Genomic DNA, 23,754 nt, shown 5'->3' on the forward strand with positions numbered 1-23,754 from the left:
ATTCTCCGAGAGAGACACAACGGAATAAATTGTCCTTAGACACCGCTTTCCTTGTCCTACTAATCACCCGAGTTGTTTCTCTATTTGCCAAGTTGATGGCAAAAATATCACCGGTATGAGTGTCCTTAAGAACCACACTCTGTTCATCTACTGACCCAATTATTAGATGATGGCCAGAGCCTCTATTTGTTTCGATGGTTTCAATTAGTTGCCACTCTTCTGCTATTGCTGCCATTGTACCTTTTTCCAAATAATATCACAGCTTGTTAAAGTGAATTATATATATATATCTATTTATTTGAGAGAGAACCTATAATTGGTATTTTAAGATAATCGCGAGCTAGCTTGTTCAGACTTGCATATATATGTTTATTTTTAAAGAACATATTAAAAGATATCATTGAAGATGAGGGATCATATGTACAAAGTGCATCAGGGGTTTGTTTCACAAAGATCCTAAGTCGAACTTAACTCTAAGTTGGACTTAAAAATTATGGAGATCCATTTGTAGCCTTAAAATAAAATACATTTAAATTTTTCATAAATTCCACATCAAGAACATGAAATCTCCGTGATAATAGAAGATAAGAATGATTTGAATCAACATTGTATGCCTTTTAAAATAACTTTAACAAAATATTTTCAGAGATGCTAACAGCTTTTCATAACAGTCCAACGTAGAGATAATTTCCACTTAGGATCTTTGTGAAACACCCCCAGGTTGAATATGAGGAGGTAACGACACTTCCAATGGGGAAGGGTAGCGCCAAATAAGGACATTTAATTATAACAGGGACACTACCATTACTGGTGGGTGGAAAAGTCTGATAAATTTCCAGAATCGTTAGTGTGAACTGTATGTAACGGCACTATGAAGTTAACGTTATTGATTTTAATTGAATGTCTTTATACATTTAATTTAATTCACTTCATAATACAAATGTTGTGCTGCTGCAGATTAGTCTTTAGCGCTGTAGATATCAGGACTTTAACGATTATAACATGAAATTTAAAACCTTTATAACAGAAAATAATCCCTCACTTTTTTAATGGTATTTCATGATAAAGGCGGTTAATTGTCCCTCAACCAATGGAATCACATTTGCCTCTATGCGTCATGCAAATCTCGTCTATGAAGATATAAAATTAAATTAATTCAAGAGGAAATTGGGGTATGAATGTAAGACAAAAAGGGCACCTTCTCAATAAATTATCAAGGGGCAAGTCTAAGGTACTTGTTCAGTTGGTGTCCCGTATACGTCACCAAGCGTATCCAGACACCAACCCCCTGGACATACACCCCCGGTTGCCCTAGGGGGTAGTTGTCCTAGGGGGTAGTTGTCCTAGGGGTAGTTGACTTGGGGTGGTTATCCGAGGGGTAGATGTCCAGGGGGTAGCTGTCCTAGAACCGCTCATCGCAGAAGGGGCATGACATATATTTAAAAAAAGGTAAGGAGGTATATCTGCCACATCTAACACTCTGGAATCGCCACCCGAGCAATTATAATATTCAGAAATGTTTGAATAGCGATAGTTTTAAAAATATAGTTTTACTTCATGTCATAACAAGTCTAAAAGACCAAACAAGTATTACTTTTTGCACATGAGTCGTTGTCAAGCGAGCAGAATAACAAGAAAAATAAAAATAGAACAAAGTAAATAAAATTACAATTTCATTTTATAAAGTGTTTCAAAACCTAATATCAGATTACTTAAGAACTTTATAATTTTCTTTTCAATGATTAGGTAAACATTACCCATTCAACAGTGTTTAAAGTTCAAGGTCCGTCATGCTCTGAATTGCTCTTAAACAGCACAGTGTATGAGGTAGCTATGAATAGCACCAAAGTCTGGCCTAGGAATTCAGAAGCGACAGACAAATTTACCTCGATGAACCGACCCCGAAGCCAATGTATCAACAAACGTAAAATTTAAACACGACAGCTATTTCTTGTCATAATTATTTCGTCCAGGTATCTGAGCCTGTCACCAGCTTAGCCTGCGGACGGTAGCGTTAGCTACACAGCTATGCTTCCTTTTTAAATACACTCAAGATTCCCCTCGATCTTGCAAGTTTAACTCTTTAGATGCATTTCAAACACTTTTGTTAAAAGGGGTAAGTTTTAATAGTTCCCTTGTTATTTTCATTGTTCACGTGCAGTCCCTTGTATCCTTCGCCAGTCTGTAAACATTTTGTCAATATGCCAAAGTTAAGGGCAAGGTTTTACTTGTTATAAAAACGGGGCCCTTAAATTGCACGAGTTAAGCCAAAGGGTCTTTGTGATAGTGGTGGTTATTTACCTGACAGCTAAGAAAGCAATACATGCTTGTAATTAAGCAACTAGACGGCTGACGGTTTTAGGTCCTCTCCGAGGGACCTGGTAATAAGGATTAATACCTTACCAAAGGGCACTAGCGCATCGACTTGGTTTCAAACCCGGGTCACCGGATCACGAGACCACTGCTCTACCGACTGAGCTATCGCACCTCCTTTTACATTGTATTTTAATAGATACCCAAATTTGCTACAAATTGAGATGAAAATGAAAGGGGGCAGGTAAAGTAATTGGGGCAAAGTCATGCAGAGGCTATAGCGTTTGGAGGGAAAACGATGGAACATGAGATAAACGTAAGAAAGTGACAGAGAGAGAGAGAGAGAGAGAGGAAGACGGGTAGGGTAGTCGAGAAAGGAAGATATCTCTCTCTCTCTCTCAGAGAGAGAGAGAGAGAGGGACAGAGGAGAGGGAGGGACGAGTGAGAGTAACAGAAAAACAGAACACGACGTGGACAGATATAGGCCTACTGATACAGACACGACAGAGGGAGACATTTTTCTTATCATTCTGATCACGCAGAATAGATTTGCAAAAATAAAAACTATCATAGTCAAATGTACTGTAGGAATGAAACGTTGTTTTACTTTGTTTTCATTTCACACACATAATTCGTGATTTGTTTCGAAAATGTGAAAAGCAAAACTTGGCAAGACCATAACACTCCTGAATATGAATAGATATATTTCAGTTTCTGACTTGCGAGGACTAACTCATTTAAATCACTTTATATTCCCTTCGCATACAGAGTAACATAATGAATTTGTCGGTTCGAACACTTTATTTCAATACGGATTTAAAATTGATCAAATCGTTAAGTCTACTTTTAAGAGATTGATACTTTCTAAAGTAGTGATTTCATTAATTTGAATGAGGCGCTGCATGATGCTTTCAAACAGGAGAGGGAGTAAGACAAAATTAGCCGTTAGGTTCTCACATTTTAGGACTTACTGGCAAGGGTTTATTTAAAAACAAACAACATTAACATCATTCCCATAAAAAAACATGGATCGTTAAATTTTAGATTCTCTGGCATTGCGCAAGCATACTCTGTTGCCCATGAAATTTCTAATAATCGTACCTCTTTTAATAAAATGGTTGTGACAATATATGGTTTATTTAAGAAATCCAGAAAACTAACTCCTTGAACTTGCATATTATTCGAATAACAAGAGGACTTTGCTTCTCTCACAAGTATATAGAACTTTGATTATTTCATAATATGTAAACGAAATCCAATTTACACGACAATAATATATGTCATTACCCCTATTCAGATCTAGGCTTCCCCGCGCATAAGGTATACACATTCGATCTCCACCCCCATGAGTAGCATTCCACCCAGGCGCAATTTTACAGACGTTCACAATGATGAGCAAACTACGACATCAGTATCATATTGGGTGGCGAGTTGCAAATGTGGATTAGTGTCTTGTCAAAAGACGTTAGTGCCGGGCTTTGATTCGAACCCACAACCCTTGGATTGGGACTCGAGTGAATGAACCACTACATCGCAGCACCTCCAGGGGGGGGGGGGTTTATGTCCCCCCCCCCCAAAAAAAAAAAATCGCAACGACTCAGCCAGCCGCTAAATAAGCGGGGGGGGGGGGGGGAGAAGAGGACACTCCGTTGGGGGGGGGTAAGGTCAACCTATTAGGTCAGCCATTGGTATAATTTTTTTATTTAAAAAAAAAACAAAAACAAAGAGGGGGGGGATGGGTTTCTCCAAAATACACATATACCAATTACCGGGGGGGGGGTTAACCCCCCCCCCCCCCCCCCCCCCCCCCCCCCCCTGCGTACGCGCCTGGATCCGAAATATTGGAATGCCATTCGCCCAAAAATTCTTACGGTCAATCGTATACTACAAATGAAGTAGAACAATATACAATTGCTGGAAAGTCGGACACGACTCAATTATTTCTCAATTTTGTTTCAGACTCAGAAAATCTTCTCCTTAAAGGTACTATGTCCCATTTGCAGGCCAAAAAAATGAAAAAGTTAAATTCCAACTGCATTTGAAAGATAATACTAATTTAAAACTTCCCTAAAAAAGGTGGGGCTTAAAAATGTCTTCAAGTGGGAAAATAACGACTATTAGTTGTCAAATCGACTTTAGGGCTATAGAGCCCAAAAGTAATAGTCTTGATTTTCAGACAATAATTGTACCGAATGTTCATACGTTTTATGCTGCGCAAAGATTCAATCAGTTTAATCTTGGCCATCACAAGAAGTGGGTTATTGATGTAGACAAATGCTCATGTACCATTTACAACTCTTTTCATATATGTTATTACCAAAGAAGAAAAAAACCAGTCAGTCACTCAATAGTGTCTGACAGTAAAGTCTAGCAAGTAAACGGGTTTCCTTGCATAATTTGAATATGAGGACACTGCTAACGTTTAGATTTCACAGATAGGACATATATACATGACATATTCATATATAGTCCTGCAAAGTTCTACAGCATTTGAGGTTGGCTGCAAAAGGGACATAGTACCTTAAGTTTACGATCATGACATGTTTATATGTATATTCACTAAAGTTTCCAAAATAAGAAGACGGTTATCGTTTGCTTTAACAGTTCTGAAGGGAGCTGTACTCCGCCAGTACCACGGCCTCTACAGTGACCAATTTTCCGAAGTTGACTACGGGAGGTTAAGCCTAGAGCTATTCTCATTTCCTGAACCGTAAATACCGGTCCGAATGCATATACGGTATAGCTGCTGACCATCCATAATAATTGATAGTGATACACCACCAGTACGAAAGTATGATTTCTATTTTTGTTTTGATGATTGAAATACATCTGCGATAGTACGGGATCTACAGGCACCACATCGAACCCTCACAAAGATCGGTGATAACGGTTTTAAAAATGTAAAATATCCTTACTAGACATACGTGTGCGTTCGTGCTTTGCCAACCAATTTGAAAATGTATGAATCTCTGTTTTATTCTGTTTTAATATGACAAAAATATAAATATCTACATACAAATGAATATTTTCAATTAAAAAATAAAATAATATGTTTTTTTGAAGATCTGATAAAACATGCATTTATACAAATTGGTTGGCAGAGCATGATTGTTACAATACACCAGTTTACAGTTGTATCAGTGCGCATGCGCAGACATGGGCGCCATTTTAAATGGTGAGTAAACAAAGCCAATGACCCGAGGTCACGTCAGTGGTATTTAGGCTAAGCGTAAATTAAGATTGCGCCCATGCAAATTATGATAATGTAACGAAAACGGGTCTCTCACTCTCTGGGTAGCGTCACTTCTTCAGTCAGAACCCGCTCTTTCTCTGTACTCGACGTTCTCACAAAAATATATTGTGCAACAGACACTCTCAGATCAGCTTACAATCACTTAACTAAATTAAGTTACCAACACAGGAAATAATATGCACTTACAGATCAAGTAATGTTTCCAAGAACTTTAATAATCTGAACTTCCAAACAAATTAAGGCACAACTTCCTTCTTCCGCAGCTCAACACAAACTGCCCACAAGATGAACCCCACGTACGCGCATCGCAGTGCGCGACGTTACCATAGCGACATCTACAATAACAATAAACAATTACAATAACTAACGCCCTCTAAAGGCTAGGTAATGTAAATAACGATTTCGTTACACTACCCCGCCCCAAGTCTGGGCAGTCCTCTGACCAAAAACACAAAATCGTCTTAATACATGCTTTTGGCAAGAATGAGGCAAAATTACATAGATAAAACTTTTATACATTTATTTCAATTAATCATTCTGTCCTGCGAACAACATCTATAAATACATTTTTGCAATTAAAGGCCGAAAAATCCGCTGGAATACTTTCACGTATAGCAATAATTACATATAATTGTACAAGAACAAGAGTGGGAAAAGATCAAGTCCTTTCCAAATTTAAACTATTTCAACCTGTACTATCAGTATGTACGCAGTACCACTATCCTCGAATAAGCCTGCAGTTAAACATGAGGTAAGAGTTATGTACAAGTAATATATACACACGCATTATCATCTTTGGTGGAATAGATCATAGGAATTCATTCTGGCGTAAATATTCATATTTTCAATGAAAGCGCCGTGAAAACTAAAAACAACAACAACATCAATAGTTACATGTAAGGAAAACTTAATCACTATAAGAGGAATATAAATGAGTTCCGCCATGAACTTCAATTGCAGCATAAAATACATACAAGAAAATAGGTTTCCAAGTAATTGCAATATTAATGATAGCTGAATTGATATACATGTATGAGTTAAACTTCTGGTAAGATTGCTCCAGCCTTCAAGTTAATACTGTAATTGGTCCTGATCTCTTCCTCCACTACCAGAATCCCGTCACAAAAAGATCGTCTTGTGGTGACTTCAGTAATGCTGTTAACCCGGCCGACCAGGGCCCTTTCCAGCTCCTGTACGGACATCGGAGAACCTAGCGACTGATCCGATGCGAGGTGATGCAACTTTGTAGGCGCCGGCGAACTTTCCTTCTCGCACCCATGCAGGAAAACCACGCTGTACTCTCGTACCGTTTCCTCCTGAAAGAGCTTCTTGCCCCCCGAGAACTGTGTTGAGGAAGACCTCTCTTCTACCTGCAGAGGGGTGCCCGGAAGAGTGCGTCGCAGATCCAACCCCTGCATTGGCCTTCCCATCTGGATCTTCCGAAACGTTGGGGTTGGGCAGTCCTCCACCTCAGCTTCTGATTCTGACGATACCGACGAGGTCTCACTTTCCCTCTCCTTTTACAGCATGCTGAGATCTTTACCGGTCGGCCTCGATGCATTCCCGTTCTCTGAAGAGAGTGTTTCCTTCGAAGCATGAATACTCAGCTCACCTGCTGCTACAGGCCGGGTTACCACAGGCGCGTCTTGCCGCTTGTCTTCTGTTGTCTTCCCCTCGTGTCGACTCTGTACGTGCCTCGTCAGGTTGTCCTTCCTAAAAAAAAACTTGTCGCACCCTCTGCATTTGTGTTCCTCCCTTCTTCGATGTCTCTCTTGAATGTGTCTCTCCAAACTTCTCTTGTGGGAGAAGTAATGACCGCAAGAATAGCACTTCACGTTCCCCCTGGAATGTCGCATACTGGCTTACTGTAAGAGAATCGACACAGAGGACATCAGGTTAACACAAAATCGAGATCATCTGGATTATCATTCATCACAGATAATATAGTTGCAATGGGTTAACTATCTAATTAATAACTGTAGCGGATAGGCTCGTTTCTTTTCCTTGACGGATTTCTTCTAGGGGGTGGGACCGGAACTTTTCGTGGTGCCGGAACAGGGGATGTGACAGGCTGGGAATCTTCCCTGTTCAAGTCCTCGATGTCCATATGCTGTGTCAGTTGGCCAGGAGCCTCCTGCTCATTTCCGTGAGCGTCCCTGCTTTCACTTGCTTCTAACCAGGATTGAAGAGGTTCCCCCTTGTACGGCTTCAACCTGTCAACATGGACCACCTTCATCTTTCCATTTCTCTTCGCCTGTATTCGGCAAGTAACATCTGACAATTGCCGAATTAACAAGTAAGGGCCCTCCCACCTCCTCTGGAGCTTCGGGGACAAGCCTTTGGTCTTTGCCTTGTTGTAGAGCCACACAAAGTCGCCCACTGCCAAAGGACTACCCCCTGCCTTGGAGTTATAATCCTTTTTCTGCCGCCTAGCACTTTCAGTGCAGTTCTTACGGGCCCTTTCGTGAGCTTCCCGCATGCGTTGCCTCAAGGTGTATGCGTAGTCTGTCTCAATATCATGCTCCTCGGGGTCCTCTAGAGCCTCTGTGGTCAGGTCTATTGGCAAATGCACTTCCCGCCCTAACATCAGCATATTAGGTGTCTCCCTTGTGGAGTCTTGGGGAGCACTACGGTAGGCAAACACTGCGATCGCCAACTTCTCGTCCCAATCTCGTTGTCGCTTATGGGGTTCTATCATCATTGAGATCATGTTGAGCAGAGTGCCATTAAACCGTTCAATGAGTCCATCGGACTTTGGGTTGTATGGGGTGGTGCGTGTCTTGTGAATGCCAAGGATGCCGCACATTTCCTTAAAGACGCGAGACTCGAAATTCCGGCCCTGATCCGAATGCAATACTTCAGGAACACCAAACCTACAAACAAACTCGTTTACAAACTTGTCTGCAACCGTTACAGCGGTTTGATCTGGTATTGGGTAGGCCTCCATCCACTTGCTAAAATAGTCCCCTACAACCAGAATGTACTTGTTCCCTCTCTCCGTCTCGGGTAGCGGTCCAACTACGTCCATGGCGACACGCTCCATCGGCATTCCTACCGTATCTTGTTGCAAGGGGGCCCTCCGTTTCTTAGCTGGTGACTTCTTGGAGGCACAGACGTTGCATTGTCGAACTACGGACCGTATGTCTGCATCCATTCCGTACCAGTAGAATCTCATGCGAACTTTGGCTATGGTTTTGTTCATCCCTAGATGTCCGCTGGACTTCCCACCATGCAACTCTTTCACGACTTCTGACCGAAGTTTGGTTGGGAGGACAACATGCCAAGTGATCTTCTGACCTTGATCACATTCCCACTTTCGGTGAAGAACTCCTTGCTTGACAGCTAGTTGATCCCACATTCTCCAGTAAGACTTTTCGACACTAGACTTTGATGCCATTGAAGACCATTCAGGCCTGTCTTTTGATTGTTGTTTGCCGTTCAAGATCCACTTGATTGATGAATCTTCAGTTTGTTCTTGGTTCAGGTGTGCATTGGTGATACTTGGTGCTAGGGTAACCGCATTTACCTCTGCACGGCCATTTCCAGGTCCTGCTTGGACTTCGAAGCCTGCAGACTCCTCAACATTCCGTTTACACTGGGGACAAGGCCGTCTTGACAAACTATCTGCATTGGCATGCGAGCGACCAGCTCGGTGTATGATTTCGATATCATACTCAGCTATCACTTGAAGCCAGCGGGCCATCTGCCCTTGCGGATCTTTGAAATTCAGAAGCCATCGCAATGCTCCGTGGTCCGTCCTGACCGTAGTCTTCTGCCCATACAAGTACTGTCGGAATTTCTTCAAAAATTCTACGACGGCGAGCAACTCCTTTCTGGTAACGCAATAGTTCTTCTCTGCTTTGTTCAGAGCTCTGCTAGCATATGATATGACTCGTTCCTTTCCATCTACCACTTGAGATAGGACAGCCCCTATCCCCTCATTACTAGCATCCGTATCCAGGATATAATCCTGTTCTGGGTCTGGGTATGCTAAGATAGGCGATTGGTACAGCCGCTTCTTGAGTTCCTGGAAGGCATCTTCACATTCCTCAGTCCATACGAAGGTGTGGGCTTTCTCGGTTAGCCGATGTAGTGGCCGGGCGATATTGGCAAATCCTTCAATAAACCTCCTATAGTACGAGGCCAGTCCTAAGAAACTCTGGACGTCCTTTACACTAGTAGGGGTTGGCCACTCCTTGATAGCTCTTATCTTTTCTGGGTCTGTGGACACTCCTTCCCTGGACACTACATGTCCCAGATACAAGACACTCTCCCGAAATAGGTGACATTTCTTTGCTTTGAGCTTCAATCCTGCTTTCCGAAGACGTTAGAAGACCATCCCCAGTCTAGTCAGTTCTTCGTCGATTGTTTTGGCGAATACAATGACATCGTCCAAGTAAACCAAGAGTACTTCCCAATGCAGTCCGGACAGGACCTGCTCCATCAGCCTCTCAAAGGTGGATGGGGCGTTGCATAGCCCGAAGGGCATCACTTTCCAGCTGTATAGCCCTCCTCGAACAACGAAAGCTGATTTCTTTTTGGCTTCTTCATCTAGCTCGACCAGCCAATAGCCTGAGGCCAGGTCCAAAGTAGAAAACCATTTTGCACCTCCAAGTGCGTCCAGCGAATCATCAATGCGAGGTATTGGGTAGCTGTCCTTGATTGTCAAGTGATTCAGACGACGATAATCCACGCAAAACCTTTTTGACCCGTTTTTTTTTCTTTACGAGAACAACATTGGATGACCAAGGGCTGTCTGAGGGCTCTATTCTGTCATGTTCAAGCATGTCTTGGATTTGACGATCAATCTCTTCCTGCTCCTTGGGTGGAAACCTACGGGGCCTTTGTCTGATTGGAAGACTATCCCCTGTGTTGATGTGATGTTTGACAAGGCCAGTCTTTCCAATGTCTGAGTCCGAAATTGCGAAAATGTCTTGGTTCTCGCACAGTAGCTTGGCAATTCTGTCATGGAAGAGCTTGTCTATCCCTCTCTTGCTTCTCTCAAAGAGATCTACGACATGGTCTGGGACTGTATGATTATCGGTTGTTGGTAAAGGTTGGCCTGGAATTTCTTCAAAGTCCTCCCCGCTGATGGGTGTTAGATGGCCGGCAAGTGTACCTCTGCGAATTACGCATGCCTTCTTTCCTGGGTTGAAGACTCGAACAGGGAGGGTTGTTTCCGTCCTTTCTACAACTACCCGTGCAACGATGATGCCTTTGTTCAGGAGCTCGCTACTCTCCGCAGGTTCAATGAGACCTAGACCTGTCCCATCTTGCAGCCCTGTCGTGTAGCCTGGAACAATAACCTCATGACCTGGTGGCACCCTTGTAGTTGCCCCTATCAATACTCTGGAGCTAAATGAAACTCCTCGTGCATCCGTACATTTGATTCTCTCTCCCTTGAGCCGCAGTTCCTTTGTCTTCAGATCGATAATACACCCATTTGGTTCCATGAAGTCCAGCCCAAGTAGCCCGTCTACCTGGTCGGTATTGCCGAAGACTACTTCTAGTGGAAAGATGCATGTTCCTACACCAAGCTCCAACCATGCACTACCTAGCGTTTCCATGCTACTGCCATCTGCATTGCGAACTCCCACTTCTGTCAAGTCTGGCCTATTAGTTGAATGTATCCGATAGTACACGGATGAAGATAAAATGGTATCGGTGGCACCTGAATCTACCAACAACCTTGCTTTGATTCCCCTTATCTCCGCTTCAACAAAAAGACCACGTCGTGCTTTATCAGATATGTAATTCCTTAAAGGATATTCTCGAGGAGATGGAGGTGTGTCAGTTACATGCCCTGGTGTCCGTCCAGTCTCCCCTCGGGCCTCTGGGTTGGCTGAGCCTCGTTTCCCGAAGGCCTCCTGTATTCTCTTGCGTGAGGGCAGTTACGCCTAAAATGCCCCTTCTCATGACACTCGTAGCATTCATCTGTGGCTGTTGGTGTTCTCCGCCTGTACGAGTTGGGTCTCTCCCGTCTAAATTCTTCTGACTTGATGGGTCGTTCCTGTTTGGCGATTCTCTCATCTATTCTCTTCAGCTCTCTCCAGATTTCATTGATCGTAGCTGCTGAATCAGTGTCAACGGCCCTTGCCTGCTTCTGCCTCCTGCCAGACCGTTGTTCCTCGAGTCTGAAAAAAATTATCAGTTGCCAAGGCCGCCTGGATGGCTTCATCCATAGTTGTTGGCTTAGATCGAAAGACCCCTTCCCTGATGGATTGGTCCTCAATCGCCTCTGCAAAGTGTGTCCTTGCCAACCGATCCTGGGCTTCTTCAGTAAGTTCCGGGTATGCCAACATGGATAACTCCCGTATGGCCTGACCCAGTTCCTGGAGGGTCTCTCTGGGCCCCTTGGCGTCTGTAACGCAGTTCAAGGAGGAAGTTCTCTGCCAACTGGCCTGGGCCAAATCTCTTCTCTAGAAGAACTACCAGGTCTTGGTATGCGATCCGAGAAGTGTCAGCTGCCTTGCTGCCCAAGATCTTCAGTGCTGATCCCCTCAGACTTGCTGCTAGGAAAACCTTTGCCTGGTCATCACCCCAGCTATTGGCGACCTTGCAGGCTTCAAAATGGCTGAGGTAATCCCTCCAAGGTGTCCTCCCATCGAATTTGTTGGGCGATACATTTGGCTTAGACAGTGTAACTGGTGACCGTACCCCTGGAACTTCGCTTCTGTGTCGCTGGTAGTGAGGAATTGATGCAAGAACATCTGAAGCATCCAAATCTTGCCTATGTAAGAAGCATGTTCGTAGCTCATCTGCCCGACGAACGGCTGTTGATGTTTTACTTGGAGACCACTGTGCAGCATGAAGTTCCTTCGCCTCAGCAGCTGCATTCTGCTCGTGTGCCACCTTCACTTGCGTTTGATCCTCTAGGCATCCATGCATTGGTGATTCAGGTCCCTTGGGATTGACCAGCAAGTTATCATTCATTGTGGTCGCATGAGTCTCCGTTGACTCATGTTCCCGTCTACCAGCAGTGGGTGGTGTTCCACTCTGGGACTGGTTAGGGAAACTTACAGGAGACTGATCGATATGCAGCCTTCTTACCTGCAGTCTGAGAAGCTGATTCTGTTCTAATAATAACTGAATCTCTGTCTTGGACCGACGTAGATCTTCGTCGCCTCGCTGCACTTCTGCTGCAAGGACTTCTACCTCGTCCTATATAGTCAGTCTCTGAGAAGCCATACCACAATGTTTCTTCCAAACACTGATGCTTTCTGCGTCGTTGTTGTGTGGAGGCGCCACAGAGTGATGTGTTGAAGCGATGAGGCGCTATCAGCCCTATGTCGTAGCAGTGAGGTGCTATAGAGCGCTGTGTTGAAGCAGTGAGGTGCTATAGAACGCTGTGTTGTAGCGGTGAGGCGCTATAGACCACCGTGTTGAAGCAGTGAGGTGCTATAGAACGCTGTGTTGTAGCGGTGAGGTGCTATAGAACGCTGTGTTGAAGCGGTGAGGCGCTATAGACCACCGTGTTGAAGCAGTGAGGTGCTATAGACCGCCATGTTGTAGCGGTGAGGTGCTATAGAGCGCTGTGTTGAAGCAGTGAGGTGCTATAGACTGCCGTGTTGTAGCGGTGAGGTGCTATAGAACGCTGTGTTGAAGCGGTGAGGCGCTATAGACCGCCGTGTTGTAGCGGTGAGGCGCTATAGACCGCCGTGTTGAAGCGGTGAGGTGCTATAGACCACCGTGTTGAAGCCGGTGAGGAGTTGTGGTATCGAGCTAATTATGCTCGATTAACCTTATTTTTGATAATCAGCTCTGCCGTATGCTGATCGAGTACCGTGTCTCGTGTCTGTTTTAATCCCACCGCTAGCCACCAATGTAACGAAAACGGGTCTCTCACTCTCTGGGTAGCGTCACTTCTTCAGTCAGAACCCGCTCTTTCTCTGTACTCGACGTTCTCACAAAAATATATTGTGCAACAGACACTCTCAGATCAGCTTACAATCACTTAACTAAATTAAGTTACCAACACAGGAAATAATATGCACTTACAGATCAAGTAATGTTTCCAAGAACTTTAATAATCTGAATTTCCAAACAAATTAAGGCACAACTTCCTTCTTCCGCAGCTCAACACAAACTGCCCACAAGATTAACCCCACGTACGCGCATCGCAGTGCGCGACGTAACCATAGCGACATCTACAATAACAATAAACAATTACAATAACTAACGCCCTCTAAAGGCTAGGTAATGTAAATAACGATTTCGTTACAATAACATCACTGCCTGCGCGCTGCGCTGTGCGCTCACATCATAATTTGCATGGGCGCAATCTTAATTTACGCACAAACCAAATGACCTCTATGTCATTGGCTTTGTTTACTCGCCAATTAAAATGGCGCACACAATTGGCCAAACATACGCCCATACGCCCATCTATAGCGCACTTACGTCACAATCTCCGATGAAGACAAAAAATGGCGACAGCCAGATACCGGTAGGATCGTGATGAGATGATCTTTTATAATTTGATTTTTCAAAAAAATGATGATCAAGATCTGAGATTTTCTTAGTGATTTCAAATGACTCATAATATATTTTTCGAATGCACAATTATTATTTTTTGATTTTCATTCTCTTTTAAATTAAGGAAATGTTAAACTCTGTCCCGTGTGGTCCGGATTGGCGTGCCTTGCGATCCGGACTTTGAGAAGCCCTTGTATAGAGTTATTTGTGTGTGTGCGCGCGTGTGTGGTGGAGGGGGGGGGGGGAAACATTTTTTTATTTCTAAAGGGCATAATGTTTATGATCGAATATCTTTTTATTTCGGTAAAAAACCGCTTGATAAAGGCATGACCCGGACTTCAGTTGTTGAAGTTTAAGAAAAAGAAGCATGGGCGGCATGATATATTTCAGAACGTGGAAAGGGGGGGAGGGGAAAAGATGGACCGGCATCTCCAGAATGATATAAAATGGGCAGGATAAAAAATGAGGTCGTCTTAAATAATAGCACTAAACTCTGTACGCATACATTATTTATACTCCATACAGTTTATTAATAAAACAAGGAAGAGAATATAACACGTTGATATCTAATAACAACAATTATACTGTCAACGCTTAATTGCACTTTCGAACTTCTATTGAGATTGATAACTAAAACTTATCTTTAGTCTTATGAAACCCGTCAATCATTTCGCTTTCGAGTGCTAAACAAGAACCCACTATTATTAGTAGTACTACATCCAGATAAATATTGGTCTGCGGGGATAAGGGACCCATATTTTCGACTCCAGAAATGATGATAATGTTTACTATGGATTATTCAAATTTCTCCCTTGTTGGAAAGAACAAGACAATATCAACTGTTCAACTTGTGCTAGAGTCTTCAAGGTATCGTGTTTTCTTTATTTTGTAGACATTATGTGCATTGAATTTGAGTATGCAAGTGATAGTAGAAATGAATCGTTCCTTTTTCCTAACATTTCATCAGAACAATGTATGATTTGTTATGTTAAGTGCCGAGATTGTTTCTCTCTCGTCTGTCTGTAATGCATAATGTTGTTTTCACTTTTAAAACTTCGATTCTCCTCTCTCTCTCTCTCTCTCTTCTCTCTCTCTCTCCCCCATCCCTCTCTCTCTATCTTTCTCTCTATATCTCCCCCCCTCTCTCTCTCTCTCTCTCTCTCCTTGTTTTGCTGTCTCGCTCTATCTCTGTTCCTTCACCCCCCAATATTTCCCTCTCCGAATGCGCCTTTTTTTTCTCTCCCTGCTTCATCCCTCTATCTTCTCTCTATTATTTTAATCTGTAACCCTCTTTATTGCTCCACCCCTCTCTCCTCCATCGAACAGTCTCATTATCATCATGCTGGGAGCAATACTCTTCAACATCCTCGTCATCACCACCATCCTACGTGTACGGAGTCTGAGACAGAACTATCATAACATGTTGGTCCTCAACCTATCTGTGGCGGATCTTGGTGTAGCGCTGACCAGTATGACGTTCTCACTGGTATCTGTCTTTGATAGTGGACATTTCTTAACAACACATGATGGAGTATGCAAAGTGAGTTTATTGACCATAGGTATCGCATAGGCCTAGGATTCTTTAGACCTACGTACAAATTCCTTACACTGGCATATTACTGATCCAGAAGGGGTGGCGTCGGGACGCCACAACCAATCATGGGCTGCTCAATCTAAATCGCCGCCATCTCATATGAAATTGTTGCTACATCTCTCATAGAAAACCACACCATCTCCCACAAAAATTGGCGCCATTTACAGCCATGAAATCGGCATCATCCCATACGAAATGGGCTCTACCTCCCATACAGTTGGCGCCATCGCTCATTATCCCGGTATTAGCCTTTACATCCTTACATCCTACGGAAAAAAAATGTCTTGCCAATTCAGTGCCGCAGCGAACTCGGACCACGATCCATGTGATCAAAAGTCTGGTGACGTATCTCTCAGACCACGACACCTTTACATATCTCTACGTCTCCCATAGGCGCCATCTAACTTAAAATGGGCAAAACGTGGGCTCAATTTCACGTAGATTTATTTTTATACGTGAATATATTTCATCGTTATCTGTCATTTTCCTCGTATAGGTTATCTCTGTTTCATTGTTTATTAAGACTCAATGTATTCAAGAAGACAAGGGCCCCACACTTGCCATTTCAAGTTTATTCCACTTCTCGGACTCTTTACCGTCACCATGCTCTGTTAATGTTAAGTAAAAGTTCTCGTTATAGAAGAATTAATTAAGAAGTGGTAATTAACTAAAGCCCACCGAACACTTTACGATCTGCCTACGATCCGCTTATAGTTGAAATAGTTAAATTTACAATAGCATTTGATATGAACATTCATATTGCAAAATTCGAATGATCGAGGATCTGAAGGGTCATTATGTTTAATAAAAAATAGAATACAAGGGGGCTTAACCCTATCTTAACCGGGCTATTTCAGACCAGGTTTTTACCAAGGGGGGGGGGGGGGGGGGGGGGTGGGGGTCAATTTACTCCCCTAAGATCTCGCCGCGAAAATTTGCATGGAGGCCAATTGAAGTGTATAAAATACTATGGTAATTTCAATTGTTTTAAAAAATTACTCATTTGCATATTTATGGTAATTTATGCAAATAAGGTCCTAACATTCACATTTTTACCCATAAATCATATATTCTTCATATTTAAGCATTCTTTTTCATTAGATATATTCATTAGACCACTTGGGATAATAATACGACAAAAAAAATGGAAGAGACAGGTTATTCCCTAAGTTATAAGTTGTTTCAATAATTTCTTCATGTATTTCGTCATGTATTTCGTTGTTTTTTTAACTTATATATTTTGATTCTGTTGTTTTATTTAATTTCTTACTACAATTCTACAATTTTGACCCCCAAACAAACACCTAAACTTGTAATAAGACCAAATAACCAATGTTTTATCTCTTTCTAGGGAAAAATAATATTTCCATATGTATTGTACACAAATCACAAAAATGACCGATTTCCTGAATGACATGCAAAGAAAAAAGTTTTTTTTAAAGATGTGTAAGACTCGAAAGTAAAAAAAGTCATGAAAGGAAAACTTTATAATCTGACGCGGTTCCGGAGTAGTCGCTAAATTACTACAGGGTGGGGTCGAATTGACCCCCCCCCCCCCCCCCGGTTGACATAGGGTTAAATGCACTACAATTCCGATTGTTAGTATTTTTATTATTATTTAACGTAAGATTTTTTCTTTGATTAAACGTAAGATTAAACTTTAGTATTTCCACCTTCAGGCGAACGGATTCTTCTCCACCATGTTCTCCTACACAAACTTCCCCGTCATTCTCTCCATCGCCACTGACCGTTTCCTTATCGTCGTTTTATCCAAGCGTTTCCCTCCAAATCGACGTCGTGTCTTCGTCATGATTGTCGTGTGCTGGCTCGTAGGAATAATCATCGCGTCCATCGCATCGGCCGGTTTAGTGATCGACTACGAATACGACCAAAGTACGAAACACTGCACTCGTATCTGGGGAATAGATATGTTCCGCATCATCAGCAGTGTTTTATATTTAGGAGTAATCATCCCAGGTCTGATCGCCATATACGTCATCATCGCGTACTTCATTCGGAAGAAGGGCTTGAGTCTTCAACGTCACCAGCTGTCTTCATCGATGTCCACGTTGAGGTCGCTGTCGAATGTGCCGAATAGAAGTGTGATGGACTCAGGTGAAGTGAGTGTCCTAACATTGCCTATTATAAATCCCTTTTTTCTATCCCCCCCCCCTCTCTTTCACTCTCTTTTACAATTTGCCTTCTCTTCTTTCCCTTCCTAATGGTATAGATCTTTAACATTTCGCCCTTACATATTTCCGTAGTTGCACACAGTCATTTCTTTTTTGACTTATGATATTCTAAGCTGAATAGTTAGTTATCTAGATATACGTTCTTTCTTCAACTAAATGACTTTCCCTTATGAAGATATGATCATGAGTTGAAAGTACCAAAAAAAGAAAAAAAAATGGCACCTGGATGACGTCATGAAGACTTGATGACCTTGAAAATGTCACGTATAAGCGCACTTATTCCAGTTGGGAAATTGTTATTGGTGGTCTTTCAAGGACCCTTTTACTGTATTGAATAAGAGACAGCTTTCGATAGTAAAGAAAAAATAGATGTGGTTTCACTTCGACATTTAGACTGCACACAATGTAATAATATATCTATGCAGCTATGCTTAGAATAAAGGTGTTTTAATTAATAATAACATAATTATTAGCTGCAATGATTTGTAATAACAATTGAAGTATCGACAATTTTATCATTGTCATTAATTTGATTGGAGTATTATCTTATCTCTGATTGTATGTCGCTTATTTTCTATGACTGCAATCATCATTTCCTGCTCTTTACTTCACATACCCTTTCCTATTTAATAGTGTTCGTTCTTTTCTTTCGCTTTCCCCATCTCTCGTCTTTACTTCCCTTTGAGAAATTTCTTGCCTATCGAAATCATTTAATTGACTCTCACTGACTGTAGTCTATACTGACGCTATTTATATACTCCATGTTACTTACCACACCATTCTCATATGATATAAACACTACTTATCTTTAAAGGTATTTAAAGACCTGTATTGGAAACGCCCCAATTTCAAAAAATGAAATGGAAGCTCTTATTACCAATCATGTGAAAGAATATGTTTTGACTAATACATGATGATAAAAATTTTGCTGGGAAACCGCCTACTAATTGATATATTTGGTAAATTAGTTTATCTACATGGTCTGTGAGAGATAAACGCACGTGTCGCGCACGTGTGCGTATAGTCCCATATACATCTTTCTGTGTACAGTGCTTGTAACTTTACGAAGACTGGGCCATATTTCTTATCATTTTGATGATTCCAGAACCTTGCAGTACACACCAATACTTATATGCTAGATGATCAACCTTTTCTGATCGATTCCACAACATTTCTTTCACAATGCAATCGCATGACCATAACTGGTCTTTACCTTTAATCTATTTCCAGTTGATTAATATTTCTGAAATGTTAATTATCTCATATATATATATATATATATATTATTTCATTGAACTATGTATCATATTTGAAAAAACCGTATGTGCCCTGCTCTGGCTTATCCATTGTTCTGGGGCATGTATGCTATATTGTGATATATCTCTGTATAATTATGATCTGTAAGTACCACTGCCTACTTTTATTATGAAATAAATGCATTACAAATGACGGGGAGGCGGCAAGATGTAAATTATATATGAGAGAAGTTATAATTGGGTCATAATCGTGGCCTACAGTATACGAGGTATACCTCTGTATTGAATTCTAAATGATTCGGCATGTTTCTGCTAGGTACGAACTTTAAAGGGAGTGTATCATGGCAAATACTGGTTAACGCCATCTGCGTCTTGTTTTTGACAACTGCATGTAAACGAATGGACTTGATTAATTGGGTCAGCGCGTGCTAGCGTTCGCGAAACAGACCGAAGTTCTCCTCACGCTTTGGTTTCGCGTATGTTGCACGCACGTATGTTGGTCGCGTCGTCCGTAGTCGTACTATACCCGATTGGCCCTGGGTAGGGCCACGGGAAAGACATAGCCTCGTCATGATACACTCCCTTTAATGTCAAACTTCTTTATATTCAGTGCGTTCTACATGTATATTGAACACAAATGTATGTTTGAATCAATGGCCAGCTAAAAAATAATGACAATCACACCCTCTTGATTAGGAATCAGAAACACGAATAACGCTTCCCCAACCAGCACCAATGAGACGACTGTCGGATTCGGCAGAAGACGACGGAAACATCAGCGTCAGTACGGAGGCTCACAGCGTCAGGAATGTCAACGCAACCGCAACGGACAGGAAGATCAAGATGAAACGTCGGCGTCAGCGGCATGTAGCCCACAAACGCGTCATTCTCGTGGGTAGGTAGTTTGATTGTTTGCACATTGCACACAATGCGTCATACTGGTGACGTAAGACTTCTGACGCGGGCTCGGACGTGCCATACGAGAGTGACAATGTACAAAGAGTGAATGCAAAATTAAAAGGGCAAATACTGCTTTAAAATTATTTGTGTGTAGTCAATAACCTTCACAACTTTGATTGGCGCTGTTAATAACACAATTAGCACAATCAACGTGTCGGAAATGATAAAGAGGTTTCATTTTAGTTTTGGTTTCACCCACCCAATATTCAACAGTCTATGGCTTATTTAGCAATGAACTTAACAACTATCATTAGATTTGCACGTCGACAAATGGACTGCAACGTCACACGTAGCACTCACTATGTCGACGTGGAAATCTAAAAGTCCCTAATGTTGAATGACGTCTTTTATGCCCGTTGTACATGGTGGCTGGCGTAGGACTGCGTGAGCTACGGGACTTTGGTGCGCTATTTGAGATTGGTACGGTCAACAAATTGAGTGCAAAATGTATATTCTTTTGAATTACTGGCCGATCCGCGAATTACATTAGCTTAGGAAATAGCGCAAGTAAAAGACATGTTGTTTACAACGTCATTTTTATCATTGGATATTGAAAGCTAGTATAGTCTCAATTTTAACTGTCCGTTTACACTGGCATCTCCTATATATCCCTCTTATTCCTTGACTTCAGGTGCACTGCTTGTTTTCACGACGATCATCTGTTGGACTCCTTACTTGATGTATCACTCAAACTACATCCGGGTCAGTGAGGGGGAGGGTCACTGGTTTGGTGTTTTGACGATGTGGCTGGGATACTGTAACGCCCTCTTCGACCCACTCATATATGCTTTCCTCAACAGACGTGTGAGGGCGGAATTATGGAAACTGAAGAGGAAAACATTTGCATGCTGCAACTCCTGAATATTTAGTGTGTTTAAAAAAGAACACAAGTGGAAAGAGTAAGAAAAAAGCAAGGATGGATGATTGACGTTTGTTCTTATGTTTACATGTTTTTATCTACTTTACACGATCAATGCAACTTATATTTTAATCACAGTGCAAATCGGCGGTAATGACGAATTAAATAAATATCCTTTACCACTGGACATGTAAGTTAAACAAACAAAAATGATAAAGGGACAGCAAATTTCCAGTACAGGCTCACAAACCAGCCAACGTAGTACAGAATAAATACTGAGCAGTGCAATCAAAGAAAAAACAGATGAAAGTGTCAAAGGTCGAATTTCCATTTTTTCAAATGGGCGATTAATTTCCTTTACCCTTTAAGCAAGCAATGGAGTTTCCCCTGAGTTTTTAAATGTCTTGAAAGAATTGAAGATGGGTTTGTACATACAACAAAATACATAGATAAATATTCGTTACATCAATTTAAAAAAAATGGAAGGAAACACTCTAAAATAGAGGGTAATTCGTAGATAAACCACAGAACGAAAATAATTACGAGGGTGTGGTTTGGCCGAAAGGGTGCGTTGACTAGTCTTCCTTATCAGTCATTTATAATAGAATATAAGGAATATAAATTTTAGTCGTTTAAATTCAAATAATCACAATGGAAACAGATACAAAATTATAAACAATGCGTCCCATAAAAAACGAAACCGAGAGTTATCGATGTTTTATCATAACTTAATCACAATTATAATTGATAAATGACACATATTTGGAAAGCTTAGATCCTCCTCTTTCATTTGATGCAACTCATATAGTGCATATTTCACGCATGAGTGATTAAAATGAATTTGAAGAGAGGGAAGCAAAAAGTCATTTGACGGACGGTATCTGCATTTCAAAGAGAAAATCACATTTCTAGAATGTCGAGTTTCTGTCCTTTCATATGACACCTCAATAAGGGAAAAATGAGCAAGAAATTACCAAGTTCTGTTTGTTTAAGGTAGTGCTTGCATTTCCATAATTTTATCAAACGAATTCGTTTTCACTGGCTGCCTGCCGTAGCAACTAGCAGACTTGACAACAGACTTAACTCCGTTTCGCTGACAATCAGCCATGCATGAAGTCTTTCATCTACGGCTAAAGTCTTTTGTCCACGATATGCGCGTATCGCTATTATAAAGGCCTCCATAGATAAATACCGTATAGGTGGCATGCGCAATGTTTATGAAATTTAATTCCTGTGAACTTACCTTTTCTTTGAATGGAATTGTATATGTGATTTAATTCACGTTTTTATTATTGTTATTTTGGGTTAAAAATACAAACCATGTTTACTCCTTTGCTGCTTTTTTTTTGAGGGGGGGAGGGCGTTTTATTTTATTTTTTTTTTTGGGGGGGGGGGGGGGGCAAAAATGCGTTTTGTCTTTCAAATGCCCTTGGAATTCAAACTTTTCATTTTGTTGGCCTGTCAATGTGACATAGTACCTTTGAGAGGATTAGAGCTTGTTTGATAAGTTTGTATAAATGCGCCTATAATAATTACAATAATAATAACAATACTAATAGTAATACTTCTACTGAACTATTAACAAAAATTATGATAGTTAAAATAATAACAATAATATATTCGATTTTTAAGGCGCCGAATCAACTTGAAATCAAATACTCGAGGCAAAATGGTGAGACAAAAACACAAAAGAGATCACATAAAAGTATTTGCATTATACACAAAGGGAAAAAAGTAAAATAGAACATACAGAAATGACAGAATAATGAATTATATGCCGAATAAAATAAATATGTTTTAAAGATCACTTTTAAACACTTTAACTTGTCTTCTCTTATGAATCGCCTATTTAAAGTATGTGGCTTGTTACTGAAATATTAAAGAAAAATGTATGTGTAGCACGATAAGGGTTAATACAAGAATATTGTTATAATAATGTTATTTAATTGTTGTGTTAATGGATGAATATGGGAATACAATTTCAGATATTCTCGCATTCTTAATTGTGTGTACGTGTTCATACGTGGCAATTGGGTTCATGACATACTATATGTGTGTTATATATTCTTTTTTTTTTTAATGGGGAACGCGAAACACTTTCTTTCTCGAAAGTGTGCCGTGACTATATAACAAGGTTGAAAAACGCTGGTTAACATGGAATCGCCTCTATAATTTGTTCACCCCCGAACAAAAACTTTCACAAAGACTGCGCTATGGCTCAGTTGGAGAGCAGTGAACATAGGGTTCGAAACCAAATCGATGTCTATAGTAGTGCCCTTTCATAAAGCATTTAATCCTTATTAATACCAAGTCCCTCGGAGAGCACTTAATGCCGCCGATCCCCTGGTTTCTTATTACAAGCAGTATCATTCAAGTAAACCATATTATTAAACCATCAGCCGCTACCATGAGTGTATATAGCTACGAGGAAGCAAGGTCAGTGGCGGATCCAGGGGGGAGGGCCCGGGGGGTCCGGGATCAAAAAAAAAATGTGCTCAATACCCCCCCCCCCCCCCCCCCCCCCCCCCCACTGAGCGAATTTTTGGCCGGCGCGATTTTCAAAATTTCGGGAGTAAAAAAAAAAAAAGTTGGGCCCCCTCCCCTAAGAAATCCTGGATCCGCGCCTGAGCAAGGTTGCACTGGCAATACAATACATGGAAGAAAGTATTCCCTTTTCGTTATGTTTATTGGGTACTGATGAAGCTGACTGTACACTTGCAAAGTGTAGTCAAGCACAAGTCGATGAATCGGAATATGAATGACATAAAAGAGAATTGGTAATATTGCACGGAGTTTAAATGGTCATATAATGAATAAGAACGAACATGAATAAATGCGACGGACATGATGAA

General features: G+C 41.3%; 1 protein-coding gene across 1 annotated transcript; it reads left to right on the forward strand.

Moving 5' to 3' along the window:
- Positions 1–15,380: 15,380 nt before the first annotated feature.
- On the forward strand, positions 15,381–20,904 carry LOC100890215 (octopamine receptor beta-2R-like). Its single transcript, XM_030994149.1, has 4 exons — positions 15,381–15,581; positions 17,315–17,755; positions 19,780–19,978; positions 20,675–20,904. Exons 1-4 carry the CDS (start codon positions 15,381–15,383, stop codon positions 20,902–20,904), a joined length of 1,071 nt encoding a protein of 356 aa, XP_030850009.1.
- The last annotated feature ends 2,850 nt before the right edge of the window (positions 20,905–23,754 follow it).

This window comes from Strongylocentrotus purpuratus, unplaced genomic scaffold, assembly GCF_000002235.5.
Source record: "Strongylocentrotus purpuratus isolate Spur 01 unplaced genomic scaffold, Spur_5.0 spur5_scaffold_21, whole genome shotgun sequence".
In the NCBI taxonomy this organism is placed as follows: Eukaryota; Metazoa; Echinodermata; class Echinoidea; order Camarodonta; family Strongylocentrotidae; genus Strongylocentrotus; species Strongylocentrotus purpuratus.

Excerpts from the sequence above, each read along its gene's own strand:
- LOC100890215 (XM_030994149.1), top strand. The coding sequence starts at position 15,381 with ATGCTGGGAGCAATACTCTTCAACATCCTCGTCATCACCACCATCCTA. Across the intron at positions 15,582-17,314 it reads CACATGATGGAGTATGCAAA|GCGAACGGATTCTTCTCCAC; the intron begins GTGAGTTTATTG and ends TTCCACCTTCAG. Across the intron at positions 17,756-19,779 it reads GTGTGATGGACTCAGGTGAA|GAATCAGAAACACGAATAAC; the intron begins GTGAGTGTCCTA and ends CCTCTTGATTAG.